General features: G+C 41.1%; 1 protein-coding gene across 1 annotated transcript in view; it reads right to left on the bottom strand.

Annotated features, from left to right (window-relative positions):
- CSMD3 (CUB and Sushi multiple domains 3) overlaps nt 1–21,658 on the bottom strand; it is a 3,006,114-nt gene that overhangs the window by 246,643 nt on the left and 2,737,813 nt on the right. The window contains exons 55-56 of the mRNA XM_078686868.1: nt 17,003–17,176; nt 12,667–12,852 (exon numbers count right to left, since the gene is read on the bottom strand). Coding sequence (XP_078542994.1) covers nt 12,667–12,852; nt 17,003–17,176 — 360 coding nt within the window. The remainder of the gene's footprint in view (nt 1–12,666; nt 12,853–17,002; nt 17,177–21,658) is intronic.

The following is a 21,658-nucleotide window of genomic DNA, read 5'->3' as shown; positions in this document are numbered from 1 at the left end:
TACCGAGAGACAAGATGGCGGCCGCTACGGACTGTTTGGAATGTTGACAGACGCCGGAGAACCAATCAGCTTCGCTTCACAAAGCTCCGTTGCGCGAAAAGTCCGCGAACCAGAGCGCTAACCGGTCCGCTGTTACAGATATATATCTTTTTTTAAACGTTAATTTCTCAAAATCCACTGGAGCACATATATTGAGACCTACAAAAGGCACATCGGGCTACCAGTCCCTACAATTTTGCCAAGTTTCGTGCAAATCCATTCAGCCGTTCGGGCTAAAAGTGAGGCCAACCGCCCTATGGAAAACTCAATGTTAAAAACACGTTTTGGGACCCCCCTTTTTTCTCGGCCCCCACTGGACGAACCCCCCCCAAATTTTCAAGGGCTGCTCAGAAACAAAATGTGCCATTTTCCTGAAAATTTCAGCCAATTCCGTCCACAAACGCCAAAGTTATTAGACATAGAATTTTCAAAAAACCCATAGAGAAAAAATCCTAACTATATATACCTACTGGCGACCGCCAGTAGGTAATATACATATATATATATATATCTATATATATAAAAACGAAAGTATGTCTGTCTGTTTGTCCTTTATGCATTACTACACCATTCATCCGATCGCCATGAAACTTTGGGAAGTTGTTGAGTACACTCCCGCAAAGGTTTCTGGCATAAAATGTTTTAAAATATCGGCCCCCCAAGGGCCCTCATAATCTTTAGAATACTGATGTACACACAACACGGAAAGACAAAAAATCATGTATCCACAAGCACTCGAATAAATAAATAGAATTAAAACAGCATTCATTCGATCGCCAGGAAACTTTGGGAAGTTGTTGAGTACACTCCCGCAAAGGTTTCTGGCATAATGTTTTTTGGAATATCGGCCCCCCAGGGCCCTCATAATCCTTCGAATACTGATGTACGCACCAGACGGAAAAACAAAAAATCATGAATCCACAAGCACTCGCATAAATAAATAGAATTAAAATGACACTTTGAAATGTTTTCCATATTAAAATGAATAAGTTTCAATAAAAATGACACAATGTAAATTGAATGTTATCATAACAAGTTTCCTTGAATTTCTTTTCTTCGGAGATCGCCTTTCTGGATGACTCAGAGCTGAGCTGACTAGACCTTGGCTACGTTTAGAGTAGTGGGAAGAGCTTTCCTTGCACCCCACACATGTGACACATGGAAATCCAGAATGCGCTGGCGATCGATGCGGCAAGCAGCGCTGGGCCAGTTTTCTTCAGCAGCGATCCCACGAGGCGCTGGTTCTTGCAGTTGCAGGTGCTGCATTGTTTTTTTGCAGTGGTGCATGGAGTTTTCTTCCCGCACAGATGTGCTGCATTGGAAAAACAGCCGCAAGCAGTGCGATGCATCAATTTTTGCAGTTCTTCAAGTTTCCCAACAGCAGGAACAACCTTCAGAGGCCCAAAACTGGAATAGCCACCTCCTGCAAGTCAGACCTCTCAGCAATAGAGTTCAGGGGAGCTGGGGGGTGACGTCTTTGTGATCCTGAGACTTCATAACTGGAGGTCAGCATACAAAAGCCAATGGAGATTCTTCTTCAAGCAGGTTCACAGCAAAGGTCCAGTCTTTGTACTTTCCTTGGCAAAAACAGCCACTGCAGGCCAACCCCACACAGCACACAGCAAAGGGTCAGCACACCTACTCACAGCTCTCCAGCTCTTCTCCTTGATAAAGGTTCCTCTTGAGTCCAGAAGGTATCTAAAGTTCTGGAATTAAAGGGCCACTACTTATACCCCATTTTGTCTCTGTTCTCTTTGTGCATGGGTCTATTAGCCCAGTCCACACCAATCCAGTCCTTACTGGTGCAGTATGACCACAGGAAGTGGAGACAGCATTGTGCAAGAGAGACAGGCCCTATTCAGGTGCAACGAAAACTCTTCCCACTACTGTAAACATAGCCAAGGTCTAGTCAGCTCAGCTCTGAGTCATCCAGAAAGGGCCAGGCACACTTCAACTTCCCCAGTGGCTGTCTACAGTGAATGCCCCTCCACTGTCACTCCAAAACCAGACAGTCAATCCACAAACAGGCAGGGGCACACAGAATGGTTAAACAAGAAAATCCCTACTTTCTAAAAGTGGCTTTTTCAGTTCATTGTTTGAAATCGGAAACCTGGGCAATGAAGAACTGAGGAATTGGGAATAGAAAAATGAGATGGGGAGATGTCACAGAGAATGGATAGATAGAGAAAGACCTATAATTGGGACAAATAAAAAGGAATAGAAAATTGTAGTGTGAATGTAAATTAGAAGTGGGTATAGAGGAAAATAAGGCCTGGTGAGGTAAAAAGGTATGAATAGACAAAAGGTAAAAGAAAGTTAAGAAAAAGAAATGGTGAGGTCAGGAGGGGGTGACCTCCGCCGCCCTCACCACCATCCCACGCATCCGCTGAACAATCATCGCCCCAGAGCTAGCCATAATGTTCATGGGGTTATATGAAGAAAAATTTATACATCAAACCAACCCTTTCAGCAGTAACATATCCCATTACATGCGTTACATCGATGACATCTTCTTGGTGTGGACAGGATGCCAGGAGGATCTCAACCAATTCGTGTGCTGGTTGAATTCAAGAACGGTTGATATTCAGTTCTCAGTCTCAGCCTCAAATGAATCGATCAACTACCTGGACGTTAAAGTGGAACCCCAGGATGGAAGTTTAAGTACAACACTGTTTCGCAAACCCTCTGACAGGAATAAGGCATTACATTTTTCCAGCAACCACCCTCGCAGTTTGAAACAGAACTTGCCCTATGGGCAATTTCTGAGAATACACAGAAACTGTTCCACGAAGGAAGAATATTTCAAACACGCAGAACTTCTAAAAGATCGTCTTATACAGAGAGGGTACCCCAAAAAACTTTAAAAAAATTCCCTCAAACGGGCATGGTGGACTCCCCGAGAGACATTGTTGGTCAAGAGGAGTAAACCAGACGTCAAAAGGATGGTATGTGTTACCACCTTCTGTCCAGCGTCAAATGTACACAAGAAGCTCATCATGTCCAACTGGCATCTGCTTAAGAACTTGCACGAAGATTTCTCAGTGCCACCACTTTTCGCGTATAAAAAGGACAAAAGTGTGGCCAATTACGTTGTCAGGGCGGCACTACCAACTATTAAGGCACCGACACTACAAAGTTTGTTTGGATTTCCTCCAGCCAAAGGACACCATATGTGCGGTACATGCACCTGCTGTGCAGAGACTATTGAGGACTCAGTTTTTACGTTCGATGATGTTCATTGGAAACATGACATGTTTACTAATTGCAAGTCCAAGAACGTTGTATACGCCATAGTGTGCCCATGCCCTCTAGTTTACATTGGAAAAACAACGCAAGAAATCAGGAGTAGGATCACGCAACACAAATCGCGTATCCGCAGGGGAGTGGAGAATGCCCCTTTGGTCAATCATTGGGCGAAGTGTAATCATGTAAATACTGATCTCCGCTGGACCGTTCTGTCCAAAATTGAAAAAAACCCGAGGGGCGGCGATTTGGATGCCCAACTGTCTCAACGAGAGGCAATGCTGATAATGAGGTTCAACACCGCCACGCGGGGGTTAAACGAAATTTCCGAAATCTATAAGCCCACAGTGTAAGGTGACAATCACCATCATTACATTCACTCCAGGCCCGGTTTTGCTTCACAGTTCTGGTATACTTCCCTTGGAACTACATATCCCAGAAACCCCTGGGACCTGTTCACAACCAGGAAGTAGAGACACTTCCACTCGAGGACTCGAGGACTACAGCGGTTTCAATCTGACAAGCCGCCCTAGGAGAAGGAGTCAAGACTTCTTGCTCACATTGGTACGTGACTCCGCATTGCGCTTTGATCACAACAGTGGCGTTCAGCGCGCCAGACATCTAACGCACCTCTCGCTCCATTTTTGTAGGAAAGGAGCAGACGCATTACATTATCTTTTGCGAGCAGCAAGCTGCACCGCAGCCGGTAAGTGCCAGTGCCCCCCGCATGACCCGCATGTGTACAGAATGAAAGGACAGAATGAAAGCATGGGAAAATGTGACACACCTGTAATTTTCGTCGCGTTTTTTCTGCACAGCTGCTGTAATCACGTTTGTGGGAAATACCATACCATACTTTTGGGATACTTCACTGCCTGTTATCTATTATGCTGTGACTATTGGATTAAGGTAGGAGACCTCATTGGAGCACAGGGAGTTGATCCCTTTTTGTAGTTAGCTGTCTATGTTCTAGACACATGCGCTAAACCCAGCAATCTTTATTGTTTCAGAACCATTCGGTCCTGAGGAGAACCCCACCCTAACGATAGGGGTTTGAAACGCGTCGACCACCTTTCAGTCCAACATCTGGTTACCCCTAATCTTGTTTTGTATAGAGTTGGTTTCACGAGAGTGCTTGTGACTATTACAAACTGCAACAAATTGTCAAAATATGAAAAGAAATATTTAGGACTGATTTACTAACCGATGTTGGGACGCATTGTTTTTGTATTGTTTATTTCACTTTATTGTTTTCACTGTTTTGTAAGGAGTGTGCATGAATGAATGGCTGAGTATGTTTGAAATTGTATATTCTTGTATATATTGTATATAAAAATAGTAGTGCTTTTTGTATGTTGTATTTTCCAAGCACGACAAATAGTGTGCTAATATGAAAAATAATCATGTCATAATTATGAATAAACCTTTATGGTGTTAATGACAAACAGGTTGTTTTTGCTTCAATCAAAGCAGCGCTTTTTGTATAACTTGAAAAAATTTATTCCAGAATTTGGCTTTTTTGTTGTTTATCTAGAACAATCATCGGTGGCAGATCATTATCCCACCTGGCCGCCAAGAAGTGGAACACCCTCCCCGCCCACCTACGGCAGACCGAGGACCATCTAACCTTAAGGAGACTCCTCAAGACCTGGCTGTCCCGCCAGTAGCGGCTCCCTCCACCCCCTAGCGCCTAGAGACTCTCACGGGTGAGTAGCACGCTCTGCAAATGACTTGATTGATTGATTAAGAATAAGAAAGGAAAAGAGGGAGATAACTGAAGAGATACAAAATGACCGAAAGTGGATGCGATTGTAAGAAAGGAAAAAACAAGATAGAATCAGACTTTGAGAGACAACAGACTGAAATAGAGTACATGAAAGTGAGCATGAAGAAAGAGAATGAGGGGGACACATAGGGTAGTCCTTTCCTGTGTAATTTAAATTTAAAGGAGTGTAAGGTTTTACTGAAAAATGCATTGATTAATAGCTGGACTGTTACAATGCTGCTGAAATTGACGAAAAACATCATCACAATGCATTAACTGTCCACAAGCCTGCTACCTCTTCTATCACTTGTTGATCTCATTCAAGTCTATGCCCATGTACAGCACTCCACTACTTTTTGGATAGTTTCACACTATCGAAATATCACAGAAAAACAGGCATAATGCTATGGTGGATATCACCAATACAAGTAATGTTTGCTGCTGGTGACATGTCCTACTACGTAATGTAAATTGATGGTAGTGTTCCTTTGTTTGCTTTTTCTAGATCACATCAACACAGGGATGGTTTTCAATGTGTTTTACACGCTGGTCCAATTGTATAATTAAAGCCTATTTCATCAATGCATGCAAGCTGGATATGACTACATACTTTTCTCATATTTTACTTCCCAAACAACTGACAGTGAACATGTGAATTGTAGCCTGGATATAGTGACAATCCACACCAGTGATGGTTTCAAGCAGCTTGAACACCTACGGAAAAAGTACTTTATGGAACTACCGTTCTCACTGAAAGAAGACCTATTTCTGGAATGTCTAGCATAGTTTCAGCAGGTCCACCTCCTTGACACATTTTCAGGATGTGCAAATGAGATATATTTGGATACAATACATTATAATGGAAACAAAATACAGCTATGTTATTATCCTGATAAAAAGAAACAGATCAGGCCACCTGTACCTATGTTGGAAAGTGTTGTTTGCTTATGGGTTCTTTGCTTAAACTTTGTTTCTACATTTCAAGGCCCCAAGTAATTAGTTCTGACTGAGATTAATTGAAGCATTCCTTCTACCACTTTGTTTGTTGCTATACATCCTAACATTGACATGCCAAGGGCTTCCATGCACACTTATTTCCTGAAATTCTTTAACACTGCTGTGCATTTTATAAATCATTATTAAATGTAATTAGAGCTAAAGACCTAGTAAGTACTATTTTGGTTTAATAATACATTTTTATATAAGAATTACAAATTACTGCTAATAATAAATCACCATTATCCAAAGATGGCAGTATCAACACAATCCCTAAATCCTTGATATGTTGTAAACATCTTGTTAATGGCGGTGCATCAAAGATCAAATCAAATTATCCAAATATTCAGACATACCATTGAAGTACTTCTATGAATGTACTAAAGCTATGAACTAATAAAACTTGTCAGTAACAGGGAACGGTACAAATATTGATGTTTTGCTTAGGAATTATCAACAAAACTTTGGATGGGTACTGATATTACACTTCAACAAGATAGAATGGAAGAAATTGTGAGCATTTTGACCAGTATTGACAGTTAAAAGACAATCATGTTTGACTTCAAAATGATCATCACATAGCTACTCCATCCAGATACTTATTGTGAGAAAACATATAAATAGAATTCAATGTTAGCCCAGATATTCCTCAAATTGTATTAACTGATCAATACAATTCACACACTCTCTTCAAATGATATGATTTACACATTTGTTGATCCACTTTATTAAATAGATTATCTTTAGAATATTTTTCCAATTTAACATTCTTATTCTTATTATCCTCAAGGATAAAATATGAGGTTAGGAAACGATTCCCAAATAAACCGTCTAATAGTTGCCTGAGACCTCAACAAGAAATGTCTTCAACCAGTTTTCTTTCTTTTGATTTGGACTTAAACATGATGGAATCATTCCACGATTCCCTTAGATCAATGTATTTTCTCTCTTAAGCTAGGATCAGATCAAATTCTAATGTGAGTTGACCAAAAGACATGGAGCTTCACATTGCTAATTAACCATTTTCCAAAGAGCTACATTATGTTAAACCAACTGATTCCTCCAGTTCTTCTGAAAAACTGGAACACATCTGGGCACTTACCTGTAATATTACATACCAGTGTCAATGTTCTCTTATTTTTCCACAAATGTAACTCATTCAAAGTACTGGGGCCAACCCAACATTGTAAATGATATAAACTAAAAACCTTGTGATACTTATTCTGCAGCAAATTCCTCACAACCTATTGGATTATTGTTGCTGTAAATTAACTGGTGAAATGTTCTGTCTTAAAGGTCATTAGAAAAATAAGGTTTAATTGATATTTGTAGAATTTTGGGGAAATGTCAGAGAAGGGAAATATTTAATTATGTAGCATAAAGGATTTGAATAGTAACTACTACTGTAGGGGAAGATAACATTGTTAAAACATGAATGTTTATTGACCGAATGTAATGCTGACCTCTTCTTTCATTAAAATATGCATTGCAGAAAACAGCCATTCTTTAGTAGACTCAAGATTTAGATAAAATGGAGAATAAAACAATACTTTTGATTCCTTATTTTTGAGTTAAAAAAGTGAAAATAGTAGCTTTGAGTATTACCTAGGAGTAGTGGTCACTAAAAAAACAAATCTTATCAATGATTTTACATATCATCTCAGGTCTACATTTTGCTTCAAATAGTATCCATCCTACTAACCTTCTGGAAAGGACAAACCTTTTGGGACGCCAATTATATAAAAAAACATTAAGGAGGAATTACCCCATCTGAAAAGTCAGAAAACAATCTGGAGTGGACAGACCTAAAGATGTATTTTTTTTATGTTACCTGTGAATCACCATAGCTGATGGATACGTACTTGGTACAACAATGTAGCTGACTATGGGAATGCATGTGGAAACCACGATAGCTGTGATAAGGAAAGCTATTGGAGACAATTTGAAATTAAACAACTGTGGTCCTATTTTTTTTTTTTTTAAAGCGATGATTATTCTTTTTCCAAAGTAATACCCAAAGAACTGAATAGATTCACCCAACATAAACGTTTGCAGATGAGGCGAGATCTGTAACTGTTATAAAAGGATTATCAGGAGTAAGTCAATTGACTACATTATGCTAAAAAGAGACAAAGATGGGGATCAGGCATACCTTGAAGAAGAAAAATCTTTTCAGTTACTGAAGTTGGCCTTTTTGTTTAGGCACTAAAATGGTTGGAATTTGAAGAAAAGTGCATACTTTTGGTGAGCAATAGTCGCTTTATGATTCTGCTAAAACTTGCATTTCACTTACGGCTAACGGGTTCACTTTATGTTACATCAAGGAGTAGATGGAAGTTATTCCCTATTTTACTTCTGCTTATACTAGAGACCTTATTCATATAATGTAAATGTGGCACAAATTGCAAAGGAGCTGTATTTAATCATGTTGGAATTGAGGTTTTGAACAGACATTTATTTTTTACTGATCAAGATCGCATAGCATGATGATAACTGAGTACAATTTGCAGTTGTCAGGATAGAACTATAGCCTAGCAATAAGTTATCTAGCAGTGGCTGGTAGTGTGAAAGGCAATATCTTTATTTAAAATGTACTTGAACATTAGAAAATGCCCTAAAATATCAAACAGAATGTTAATAGGGTTAGTGAAGTTCTTGAATCATCAGTGTTTTTTAATCAACTTGGAGAGATGTAATTCATATTTGAACTCTCTGTAAGAAAGACTGTCTATATCTCTGTTTAGATATAATTACTAATTTTCCTCCCTCAATGTTTATGCAATAGTTAATCATTTTTCTGCCTGAAAATTAAAGGTCAGATTCTCAAAGGAGTCAAAAATTCCTTGTAAAAAGGTAATACTTTCTATTCATAGATTTTCTACAAATATAGGTGGGAAATTTAAATGAGCCATGTCTAAAGAAAGGGACGTGACCGCCATTAAAGTGAAAATGCAGTATGGGGCACTTTTACAAAAGGAAGCATTTGTTTGCCGACTTGACAAACAAATGCTTTTTTTTGTAAAAGCGCCCCATGCCACTGTATCACTTTAAAGATGGCTATGCCCATTCAAAAGTGTGGCATGGGGCAGTTGAAAAAAAAGTTGATAAATACTAAAAAAAACTATGCAGCCGCGTTCGGTGCCGTAAATAAACCAAACACACGGCTGCCACTTTATGAGCGTGCAGTGAATTGAATTATTTTTAATCAAGGCAATGGGGGAGAGCGTGTCAGGCAGGAAAAAAACATTTAAGCAAATAGTGCTTAGAGGCTGTAATGAATAGTCTACCACGTAACAATACATGTAACAGGGGGTGTCCTCATGGGAGGTTACAAAATTAGACAAGGTGGCACTAAGGAGGGACTACTAAGCCAATAGGCTAGAACAATGAAAAGCCACAGTTTCTAAAGGACAATGACACAAGCCAATGTAAACTATGGGCAGGGAGTGGGCAGAGCATCCACATCTGAATACAGTATGCCTCGCAGAGCAGCGCATGTGCTGCCCAAGCTCAGCCTAAAATGTTTTTTGTTTTTAATTCTTCTCTAAATTATGAAGCCCTTCTGTGCAAAATTAGGCTGTTGTTTGACTGGTGTGTTAGCCCTGCTCAAGCAACAATCCTTGTCAAGGTGAATCACAAACAGTCACTAAATTAATGTGCCCTTAACCCTGTGGTAGCTTGGCACAAGCTGCAGGCTGGCTAAACTTAGAGGCAATGTGTGAAGTAATTATGCAGCAGACAAATCGCAATAAAGTGAAAACACAACACAAGACAAATCACAAAACAATTTTGAAAACAGAGTAAAATATTAGAAAGTATTTCACACCAAATCACCAAAATCCATTTAGTAGAACCACAGATTGGCCATTTTAAAGGTTTGACAGAAGTATAGTGCATAAAAGCACAAAGCGCTACTCGTTGCTATCTGGTCATACAAGACTGTGTAAAAGTCACAAATTCAGGCCAACTGCAATGGAGCAGAGGCCAGATACAGGGAACAGGTTAGTCCAGTTGAAAAAGTTTACTTCTAAAGTCCAGTGTGCAGAGTTCTATTCATAATGGAGTAGCCCGCAAGGAACAGGAAGAGTGTAGTGGATAATCATTGCTGTAGCATGAAGAGGCATCATCGACAGTCGCCACTGTAGGGCGACAATCCTTTCGGGCATTAAGGATGGTTGTTGATGGAGACTGGAGTAACCAATCATGAGGGTTGTCAATGCTGTAGCTTGAAGTACAGATATTGCATAGCTTATGGTTGCAGTGGCGTGAGCAGTCGGGTTCGCCGAAGCTTCGCATTGGCGGTCCACCCAGACCCGTTCAAGGTCATGAAGAGTCCAAAACTTCAGGATTTCTCCTCTTGTTCATGAAGGAGCTTAACGGATGCCAGACCAAGGATCCAGGACCTGGGAGCAGGAACCCACTCCAGCAGAGACCAGATGGCAGAGCCAGCTGATGGTCCAGTTGAGGTAGGTCAGCTTGACAGTGACAGAGCGGCCTCTGGAGTTTAAGCCATGTCCCAGCAGCTCATGACATGTCAATCAGCTGACCCTTGGAGTCACTTCAGCCCCGGATGAAGGGTGCAGGGCAGGCTTCAAGCAGCAGGGCAGCAGGGCAGCAGGGCAGCAGGGTGTCTTTCTTCTCTAGTATCCACAGGCCCTGGAGTGTGCTGAAGCATAGATCTCAGAATCTTTATACCTGGTGCCCCCTCTGAATTGGGAGTAGCTTCTAGTGTTTCCCTCTCTATAGGGGTGACAGGAATTTCCTGCTGCCCTTCTCTGGTCCCAGTCTGTCTAGGTGCACAATAGGCTAGTGTGAAGTATTTTGTGAGTGTGCTGGGCTAGTGCCTTTAAAGTGCAAGTGTGGTAGGTGACAGCTCGTCCCTCCCATTGACTTAGGATGGGACAGTCTGCCAACACCTAGACCATCTATTGTGATACTGTCTGAGAGGAATACACAAAGGCCAACTGCCAGCTACATCTAATCATTTGTCCGAGGACGCAGACTGCAGGCACCAAATGGTTGGGCCTAGAAAAGGCCACTTTCCAAAGATGCCATTTTCAGAATTGTGACTTCAAATTTGATTTTAACATTGAAGAGGGTTTTAAATTACAATTCCTCAGATGCCTAACATGACATTCCTACCTGTCCCAACACAAAAGTTGTCAATTATTAAATGTAATAAGGTATGCTAATGTTATCATATGGGAGAGGTAGGCCTAACCATAGAATAATACGAATGTGTGTGTTTTTTACAACCAGGACATGTCAAATTTACAATTATGTCAAACATTTTAAATAAAATGCACCCAGAAATATGGGCTGTTTAGGGCATTAGGGGTTACTTATATGTGATCAAAATTGAGTTTTAGACCTGTTTATTTTGTCAGGTTCAAATGACAGTTTATAACTGCACACACAGGAGCAATGGCTGTCCTGAGACAGGTTTGCAAGGGCTACTTAAGTAGGTGGCACTATTAGTACCGCAGGCCCACTAGTAACATTTAGTTTACATGTCATGTGTACCTGTAGTACCAGTTTACTAGGGATGTATAAGTTAATTAAATGTGCTACTTGGGTATAAGCCAATGTTACCATGTTTAAAGGAGAGAACACAATCACTTTAGCACTGGTTAGCTGTGGTAAAATATGTATAATCCTAGAGGCAACTAAAATTAAATCAGCAAAACAGGAGGAGAGAAGGCAAAAGATTTGGGGGTGAACCTGGAAAGAGGGCCAGGTCCAACAATATAGAATTATGCATACATTAAATGCTTATGCAAAAATGCCTATGCATGTATACAGTTGCGTTCTTCTCCTTCTCCTACTTGGGGAAGAGTGTTCCCTCTGGCTATCCACAGACTACTTCTGGGTGTGTTCTCTGTCTGTTCCTTCCCACCATAGAAAGACATTTATTTCTGATATTGCCTGAACAATGGGAAATGGACAAGACTGTGACAAACGTTTGTGGGTTTTGCTATACTTTCCGGGACATCTAAATCATAGATCACTCACTCCCACCCCTGCGAAGCAAATGTTCTCAAGCATAATATTTTTCCATGGTGGGGCATCCTATTGCACCATATTGGGATACTATTATGCCTGAGTAACCCGATTTGTTAATGCAACTTCACCATTTCTCAATAGCTTGCACACATGAGCTTAGCTTACACATACAAATAACTATAGTTATTAGACCCAACATGTCTGTGTTGTCTGTAATTATATGTGTTTGAGATGTCAGGAGCATCAATGTACCATGAGTTAGCAATATATCACAAAGTAATTGAATTTTGCAAAGCCATATAATAGAACACAGATTGCCTTCCATTATATATTACTGCCATATTCAAATACTTTGATATCTTGCAATTTTACATTACAATAGTATTCTTTTAACTTTAACACAGTCAAGCACAGGAAAAGCATAAACTGTTTAGGTGATGTGGTCCATAGTGTTTATCTTAGCTTTACTCTTACACATTACTTTTGTTAGAACTGGGCAGCAAAACAACTATGGATTGTTCACACTGTTCATTTAATGAACATACATAACATTGATAATCCATCTGAAAAACAAATGTCTGAAACATCATTATTTTTCAAAACATAAAATATAAACTTACTAATGCATTCTGGTAGTTGTTTGTCCCAGTGACTATTAGGCTGACATACTAATACAGAAGATCCAAATAGGTAATATCCTGGATTGCAGTCATAGAACACCACAGTTCCATAAGTGAAGTTTCCATGTTCTATTTTGCTTTCTCGAATGGAGTTCCCAGGAATCCCTGGATCAGTGCAGTTGACCACTGTACAAAAAATAAAGAAAATGAATCCCTTTTTGAAGTTTTTACAAATAATGTCATGAATACCCTGTTAAAGGCCAGATTATATAACAAGCCAGGGTGTTGTTATTTTTTTTTAGATCTGTTCTAATTTGCACAGATGTGCTACTTTTTTTACAGCAACAGATATTGATGTTCATATTTTGCAAACAAGAAAATAGAAAAAATGTATGCGGTAATAAAATAGGAGTAACCAGGGCAAACAGAAAAGTACCAGTCAAGTAAGCCTTAAAAATAATCAATACGGTGATAACTGGGGCCTCCACAGAATAAATCAGAACAAATAAGATCTCCATCAGGGAGGTTTATGGATTGCCCCAAGTGCCAGATTTGGAGACATGTTCTTTCTGATTTAAAACGTCCACTTTGGCTGAACTGTCATTTCCATCTGCTATTAACAAGGGTGTTGTTGTGTAGTTCCTAAAAATGTATATAGGATCTGCACATTTAGACAATATAAAGTAAGGGACTGGTGTCCAGACTGATTCAGACACCCCCAAAAGATACATTAGCCTTTAGATCAGCTGGCTCACAATGCCACTATAAGCCCCCTAACCTTACCAAGGAGTGAATAGTTTCTGGCAACTATTGAACATAACATCGAACTATTGAAATGTCTCTGTCGCCCCAAATGTGTTGTTTGTTGGTCTCCTGGTGGGCACTGGGGCACCCATCTACAACCCCAAGGTGATGGGGTCCCTGGGGCTTGAGAAGTGTCAGGGAGATGTGGCCACCTGTCCCCTCACCCATTTTGTTAAGTACTCAGGGGATGGGGTTCTAGAGCCTAATGAGGCTCAGGGAGGGTGGGCCATGCTTGGTGGGTGCCCAAAGATGGACACTAGGTCACCCACCTAGAATTTGAGAGACCCCAGAGAATGGCTTCCTCGCGCCACAGTGAGCTAGGGGCTTGGAGGCCCCGCTGCCCCCTCCCTTTTTTAATGGATTTCAGCCCGGGGAATGGGTTCCCTGGGGCCTTTAAGGCTCTGGGATGGGTCCACATGGACCCCCCTCCTTTATGATTGAAATTTGGCGCAGGGGGATGGGGCCCCCTGGGCCAATTAAGGATAAGGGAAGGGGACAACATGCCTCACTCCTTTTACTATACATGTTTTGGCCCAATGGCATTGAGTCAGCTCAAAGGCCAAGCCTACGCCGCTCATGCCAAAGATTGCGCATAGCATGGTGCTGGCAGCCTGTGGGGGAGGTTAGCCACTGGGGCTGTCCGAAGACCAACCTCTCACCACGCACAGCCAAAGGCCATGTGCAGCGTGGGGTCGACTGCCTGCAGGGGGCTGGAAGCTGGGTCATAATAGATGTCACCAAACATATCATGAGTGATGTAAAGTGTGAGGCCATGAGCAGGTCTCGGTAGGGGCGCAAGTTATAATTAGCTCTGCTAACTATAACTGGTAAGTGTTTGTACCTGTTTGTGTTCAAAAAGTTATGTTGTCACAGACATATTCAACTAACTATAACTTTTTTTTAATGTAAAATAAAAAATAACAATTTCTAACTATAACGTCACTTTAACCTTTGTTTTTTCCAGTGAATTTCTAGAGATTTTCATATGCAAAGTAATATTTTATTACCATACGTAAAGCCAATCTCTGCTGTGCATAGCCTGTGTCAGGTAAGCTGGAGTGTTGGCTCCAAGGCATGCAGCCAACCACACCATTAAGCAGCCAACCCCATGACATGCATGTTTTTTGGTCATGCGGGGTATGGGGTTAGCCAGCAAGGCCCTCTGTTCAAACCCCCACTTGTAGCCAACCCCATGCTACACACAGCCTTCGGCTGTTCACAGTAGGTGGTTTGTCACCAGGCAAGGCCTGCAGCTAGGCCCTGTGCAAAAATGCCAATCAGGCAGCCAACTCCATGTTGCACATGGCTTTTAGCCTCAGTGCCCACTCGCAGGCAGCCAACACCCTCCAGGCTGCCAACCACATGCAGGCATGGCATAAGGTTGGCCTTTATGCAGCATGGGGCATTTTTTTAAAGAGGAAGGAGCTGCGCGGACACCTCTCCCAGAGCCTAATTTAGCCCCAGGGACTTCATGCCTGGCCCCAAATCCTAGGAGGGGGCATGCACCCCCTCCTTTCAGAGCCTTATAAGGCACCAGGGACCCCATCCCTGGGGGAAAATTATATAAAAAGTGGAGGGATGCATGGCCTTCCTTCCCATGCCCTAATAGGCCCAAGGACACCATCCCCAAACACCATATTTTAATCCTGCACCGATGTGTCAAGTACATCAGTCCATTTGCATAGTTTTCTTTTTAACACTGATATAACACTCTTATAGGTCTTTCACTTGACTACTTAGAAAACAAATCTGATACTTGGGTTATGACTACACATTGGAGCAATGTAAATGTAAGTTTTCAGAAATGCCTTATTTCCACTTCAAGTCATGTAAAAGATCACTTCTAGTGAAAGACCCAAATTAACAAACCCAGAATATTATTTTAACACAGCCCGAGGAGCTGCAGTATCAAACGATTTGCTAGGGCTAGCATGTCGTGATTCAGGGACCATAACACTGATCTAAAAGAAGCTGCAATGCTGTCACTGGTCAATGTTGTTAGTCATTTAGTGCACAATGGCACTTCCATGCTTACAGCAGTGTATGACGTCCCATGACCAATCTAGAGGCCCTACCAGGTAATATTTCATTTCTGTATCGCTGCCTCCCTGTTTGATGTTTTCAGGATCAGAGTTAAGAACTTATTTGTGATGAGTTTCCTAATGCTTGACCCAGAATTTGGCTGGTGGTTTTTCTGTCTGTATTTTGGATAAATTCCCTCCTTTGCTAATGCAGAAGAGTAATATCCACCACATTGTAAGCTTTGTCAGAGTCAGAGCCAGGAGAATAAACTCCATCAGATAACTGCCCAAATACATGTTGTGCTTTGGGCACTGCAAATGTACGATCCTGACACACCCCATTTCGTTGTAAAAGTACATTGTAAGTGTCTAAGAAATTAGGGTCTCTTATCTGTGCCAGGCATTTTCCAGTATGTTAGGGACACTCTTATGTGAAACAGTGCATATCTTTCCCATGTCTTATTGCAGAGGTAACAATGTAAGATGTGGGAGCAGACAAGTCAATATTGATGGGTGTCTAGTCAACCACCATTTCTAAATGCGTGATCTTCTCAACTGGAAAGCCCCACTGGTAAAGCCAAAGTAGCTGCTGCTCTCATGAAGCCATTTTCTGCTTAACTCTAATCATAATGACATATCTGCTAACTCACATGGTGCCACTGTGTGTCACACAATGTTGGCTCTGTTCACAATGTAACCTGGTGAGGAGCCAAAATCACATTGTGGCCGGGAAGACGTACCAGAAACCACTGCAAAAAGTGGCTTTCAGGCTCATCTCTGGAGGCTGTTAACAGATGATGTCCATTAAGGAGTGTGAAAACACCACAGGAAATTGGTGATAGCCTAAGCAACCCTTTTTCGGTTTTTGGGGGGGAGGGTGCGTGGGGGGTTTGTGGAGGGGAGAGTGCCTCTTATGTAGCTCTCGGCACGAGGCACTGCCACCACCAAGGCCCCGCCACTATCTCGCCCAGTGGAATGTATTTGTAGGCTGACAGGTCTGTAACAGATTTGCTTCTGGTGTCATGAGGAACAATCTGACTGGGTCACAGCGACTCTTCCTTTAAAACCTTCGGCGCTCATGGCGAGCTCAGCTCGTCATGAGGCACAGCGATGCTGTGCTCATGACCAGCTGAGCTCGTCATAACTGCCGTGGAACGCCCACGCGGTGATGATTCCCCTGCTGTGCTGGACGTTCCATTAAACGGACGTGGTCATGACAAGCTCATCTCGTCATGAGCACAGTGCCAATGTGCTGCATGACGAGCTCGTCACAAGCTCCGCGGCACAGCGCGCGGCCCCCCTTGTCCCCCTCATTCTGGGGGAATTAGCCCCACAGCGAGGGGGTTAATCACTTTGCTAAACCCGGTCATATAAAGGCTAGTGTGGATGGATGTGGTGAAATGACAACTATGAACATTTTAATTGATCTCATCTGGAAACAAGAAAGCAACACATTTTCTTCAATAAACCTTTGATTCAATAGTACAAAGTCGAATTATTGTTACACATACCTTTACATATTGGTGGAGGGTGACTCCACTGTCTGTTTGCCTGGCACTGCGCACGCGTTGGGCCTTGCATGACGTACCCCGTGTTGCAGGCGAAGGAAACAACATCATTGAAGTTGAAACCATTTCCGCTTGTTCTTCCATAAATAGGGCTGCCTGGATGACCACAGCTAACAGCTGGCACAGAATAAAAGGAAAGAAGGTTGAGAAGTTTCACAATTTCCCATAAACAACATGTAATCAGACAGTGAAAATTTGAAACCTATTTGTGGATTCCACTTTTCTAGGGATTTTTAGTGTTTTCCTAAAAATGTGGTGGGGATGTTGCAGGAGAGCAGGATAAAGGTTAGAATTCAAATTTGGAACAATGTCTTGTGATGATGCGTTGGCTACACAGACAATTCAAAACCATTTATTATCACACGTGTGGCATATCTTTCCTAAGTGAAGCAAGCACAGTGGCTCCGGGCTGAGAGACTGTAGGGGCGGGCCCACTGCCCTGGGGAAGGAGGCCCATTTCACGTGATTGAATTTGGCCCAGAGACATGCTTCCCTGGTTATGCCATTGAGAAACACATCAAGGAAACTTTAAGAGCTGCCTCACTGCCAAATTCTCCCTCCCCAACAATATCTACTGTTTCAAGAACAGGCACATACAGTGCAAGCTTTAAAATATATCCTACAAAGATGTGGGAAGATTGATGATAGACATATAACATGCATATTAATCAACACATCAGTAAAGAATTTGTGCCCAAATTCCAAAGGTATTTCCAGCCAGAAGCATATGTTTACAACTAAAACTACCTCACTTAGGCCTGCCAGGACTTCCAAAAGTAATTCAATCAGACGTTTATGGATTTGTGTTGAGAGTTTTCGGTGACGATCATTAGGAATTTGGTGTCATATGCCTTATGAATCTGTGATCGTCTACTAACATGTACCTTTATGAGAACTCACAAATTCAGACTCTTTCTCGTCCTGGATATGGTCGGAAAGTTACTCTAGCAAAGAGATTGAGTAAACCCTCTTCCCGGATGGGAAGGGTTCCTAGAAGTGTCATGGCACACCCTAAGATCTGATCGGAGTCTATGAACATGACTTTTCTAAAAAAAAATATATATATATATATATGTTTATATATATATATTTTTTTTTCAACTGACTATCGTCAACCTCACATGGGAAACATCCTTTACAACGAAACTTTTACAACGCAGTGCTATTACAACGCAGGTTTTACAACGAAAACCATTACAACGCATTGCACTGGGGGCGCTCTAGGATAGGGAATAGATTTAATTTACTATCCAACACCTTCCCTACTATCCACGGGGACTGGAGTTGGAATAGTAAATTAAACTATTCACTATCAAGCACCCCAAAGCGCTATGCGTTGTAACAGCATGCGTGATAAAAGCATGCGTTGTAGTGTCATACATCTACCTCACACCCATGGTTCTAACTGATGGGGAAGAAGATATCCTCAAGTTGGGACTATCCTATGCCCCCAAAACGAATTTGAACTATGCAGCGGCCCGAACTGATATATATAAAGTAACTAGGAAAGTTAAATTAAAGAAATTCCACATGCCCACAAAAAAAGCCAGTGTTCAGCCAGCTAGCAATGATTCAAGTCAGGGGAATCCAGCAACCACGTTGTCTCAAGAAATGTTAGATCTTTGGGTAATGGAAGGAGCAGATACAGTGACGATGGACTCCAAAAGAATTGTACCGGATAACAGCACCTTGGGATTGGCCCCGATCACGCCTTTCAAACCGCCGTCTACCTTTTGCCCGATTATGCCACGTGACGGAATTGATGTATTCCACGAGAATGTAATGATTGAACTCAAGGATTTACACAGGAAAACATGCAACGACCACTATAAACATGACCAATTGACAATGGATTATGAACTTTTGGTATCTAAGCTCAACAAGGACAAGAATATTATTGTCCGCCCCAGTGACAAAGGGGGCATTGCTGTATTGCATACAAGGGCTCAATATGATAAAGAAGCTTATGCACAATTAAATAATCGTGATCATTATGTTAGAGTGAATGCAGGCGTGATTAAGGATATGCAGAGCGAGTATCATTCACTCCTGTTTAGATGGAGAGCAACAAAATTGTTCTCTGAGAGTGAATACAAATACTTGAAGATGGATTATCCAGTTACTCCGCCCATTTACTTTATACCTAAGGTTCATAAAGATATTGTCAATCGGCCAGGTAGACCAATAATCACTGCCAGAGGGGGTCTTCTTGAGAAAACATCTGTGTACATTGATTATTTTTTACAAACTTATGTCAAATCCCTAGATTCGTATATTCAAGACACAGGGGATTTCTTGTGCAAACTCAGAAACATCCAGTGGCAGCCTGGTGATTGGTTGCTGGCGTTGGATGTTACAGCCCTCTACACCAGCATCCGTCATCATGACGGTATATTGGCAGTTATACACTACCTTAAACGGAGGGATGCTAGATTTGAACAACACAGTCTAATGCTTGTTGAAATGCTTAAGTTTTGCCTGGAACATAATGTTTTCATGTTTAATAGTCTGCTCTACAAGCAGCAACAGGGAGTAGCAATGGGGGCCAGTTTTTCACCAAGTTTCGCATGTTTGCACATGGGGGCTTGGGAGGAACTGGTCCTCAGAACCTGCTTCAAACATGAAATGGCAACTCAAGGTCATTGCCTGGTATCGTTTTATTGACGATTTGTTTGTGGTCTTGCGGGGCAGTCAAGAGGAGGCAGTTAAATTTTTCAGTGAACTCAACGAAAACCAATATAATATTAAGTTCACTGCTACCATGAGTCAGAAACAAGCCCCCTTCTTGAACACAGAAGTGTATGCTAGTAGTGATAAATTGGAGAGTAGGTTGTACCCTAAAAGTACAGCCGGAAATACCACTCTACATGCTAGCAGTACCCATCCAGCCCATTTGGTGATGAGTATCCCATATGGTGAAATGTTGCGCTTTAGAAGGCTGTACAGCACTGACAAAGATCTATTTGAGGCACAGGTAGCTAGCACCAATAGGTTTTTGGAACGGGGTTATCACATCAGTGTTATCAATAACGCAATCTCTAAATACATGAGAATAGACCGATCTACCCTTCTGGCTAAATATGATACCTCGGCCGAGATACCTGAAGAAAGAACAGTAGTCAATTTAGAAGGCACTAGTGCAGTAGACCCCTTTCGAGTTATCATTGGCTACTGTAATCAACATAAAGAAATTCGAAGGATCATCAACAGAAACTGGCCAATAATACTTAAAGACCCTGTCATTGGCCAAGCATTACCCAAAAAGGCCTCCATCACATTTAGCAAAGCCCCCAACATGAGGGATAGATTGGTGGATACGGGACCTGAGATGTTGGATAAGTCTGTGTGGTTGAAGAACAACAAAGGTTTTTTTAGGTGTAAAACCTGCAAAGCCTGTACACATGGCACAAATAAACTCACATACAAGGACGGGTTCAGCGATCATGAACAACAGATCAGCAAATTATTAACATGCAAAACAGAATTTGCTATATACGTCCTTGAATGCCCCTGCAGTTTACGTTATGTGGGGAGCACAAAGCTCCCCGTGCACAAACGCATTTTGCAAAATCTAAGAGCTATAACGTCTCAGGATAACACCTACCCAGTTGCACGTCATTTTAAACAGATGCATCAAAGCAACAATAAGGGGTTAAAATACTATGTGGTGGACCCCATTTTAGCCAGTAGGCGAGGAGGCAATAGAGAGGTGAAGTTACGCAAACTTGAAACTAAATACATTCTAAGGCTTAATACCAAGCAGCCTGGTGGGTTAAATCTTACAGAAGATATGTACACTTGTTTACATTAGAATCTGGCAGTGTTAGATGAGATGGTTCACATATGTAAATAATAGTGCTAGAATCTGAACTCTTATTAAGATGTTTTAGTTTTTCTAGTATTTATTTATTTATTATGTTAATATGACTAGAGAGTTTTTAGTTTTTACCATCGTGTACAATATAATAGAATGTATGTTAAACATAAAAGAGATCAAATTAAATTAAATTAAATTATTTTGCGTTACCTTGCACAAGATTCTCTCCCCGCCCACACTGGGAAATTGACTGTTCAGTATCCTTACAGTATGAGATAGTGATGAGAGGATACAAATCAACGGTGGTTTTCTCTTCCCTCTCAAAGCCTAGATATATCTTAGATTTTCTTTAAAAAAAAAAAAATTGGTATGTTATCTGTGATTAGTATTTCCGTTCATGACCAATAGGGATCAGTAGGAATTTTATCAATTAAGTTAATTTAGGGAGCCAATCTGGTTACTACATGATGTCTCAGGATTTTAACAGACTGGGCTCAGTCTGTTAGTTGAAAGAAAAAAATATATATATTTTAAAACAATATTTTATTTGCATATTTGCACATACATTTATGTTTCACACTAGGTAGGGGTTATCCTTTTTCATGTTTACAGTTTTGAACAACACGACATTACATTTTACATATAGGGGATTTAACCCAGTATTGTGTCTATGTTTGTCAATGTCGATTCAAATGATGAATTTTTTGGGATATAAATTTCTAATTTTTACATTACTGTTTTAAATACAATGTATCAATATAATGCACTGAAAACAGTACTAT

This window comes from Lissotriton helveticus, chromosome 4_1, assembly GCF_964261635.1.
Source record: "Lissotriton helveticus chromosome 4_1, aLisHel1.1, whole genome shotgun sequence".
NCBI lineage: Eukaryota > Metazoa > Chordata > Amphibia > Caudata > Salamandridae > Lissotriton > Lissotriton helveticus.
This window is presented reverse-complemented; position numbering and strand designations above follow the sequence as displayed.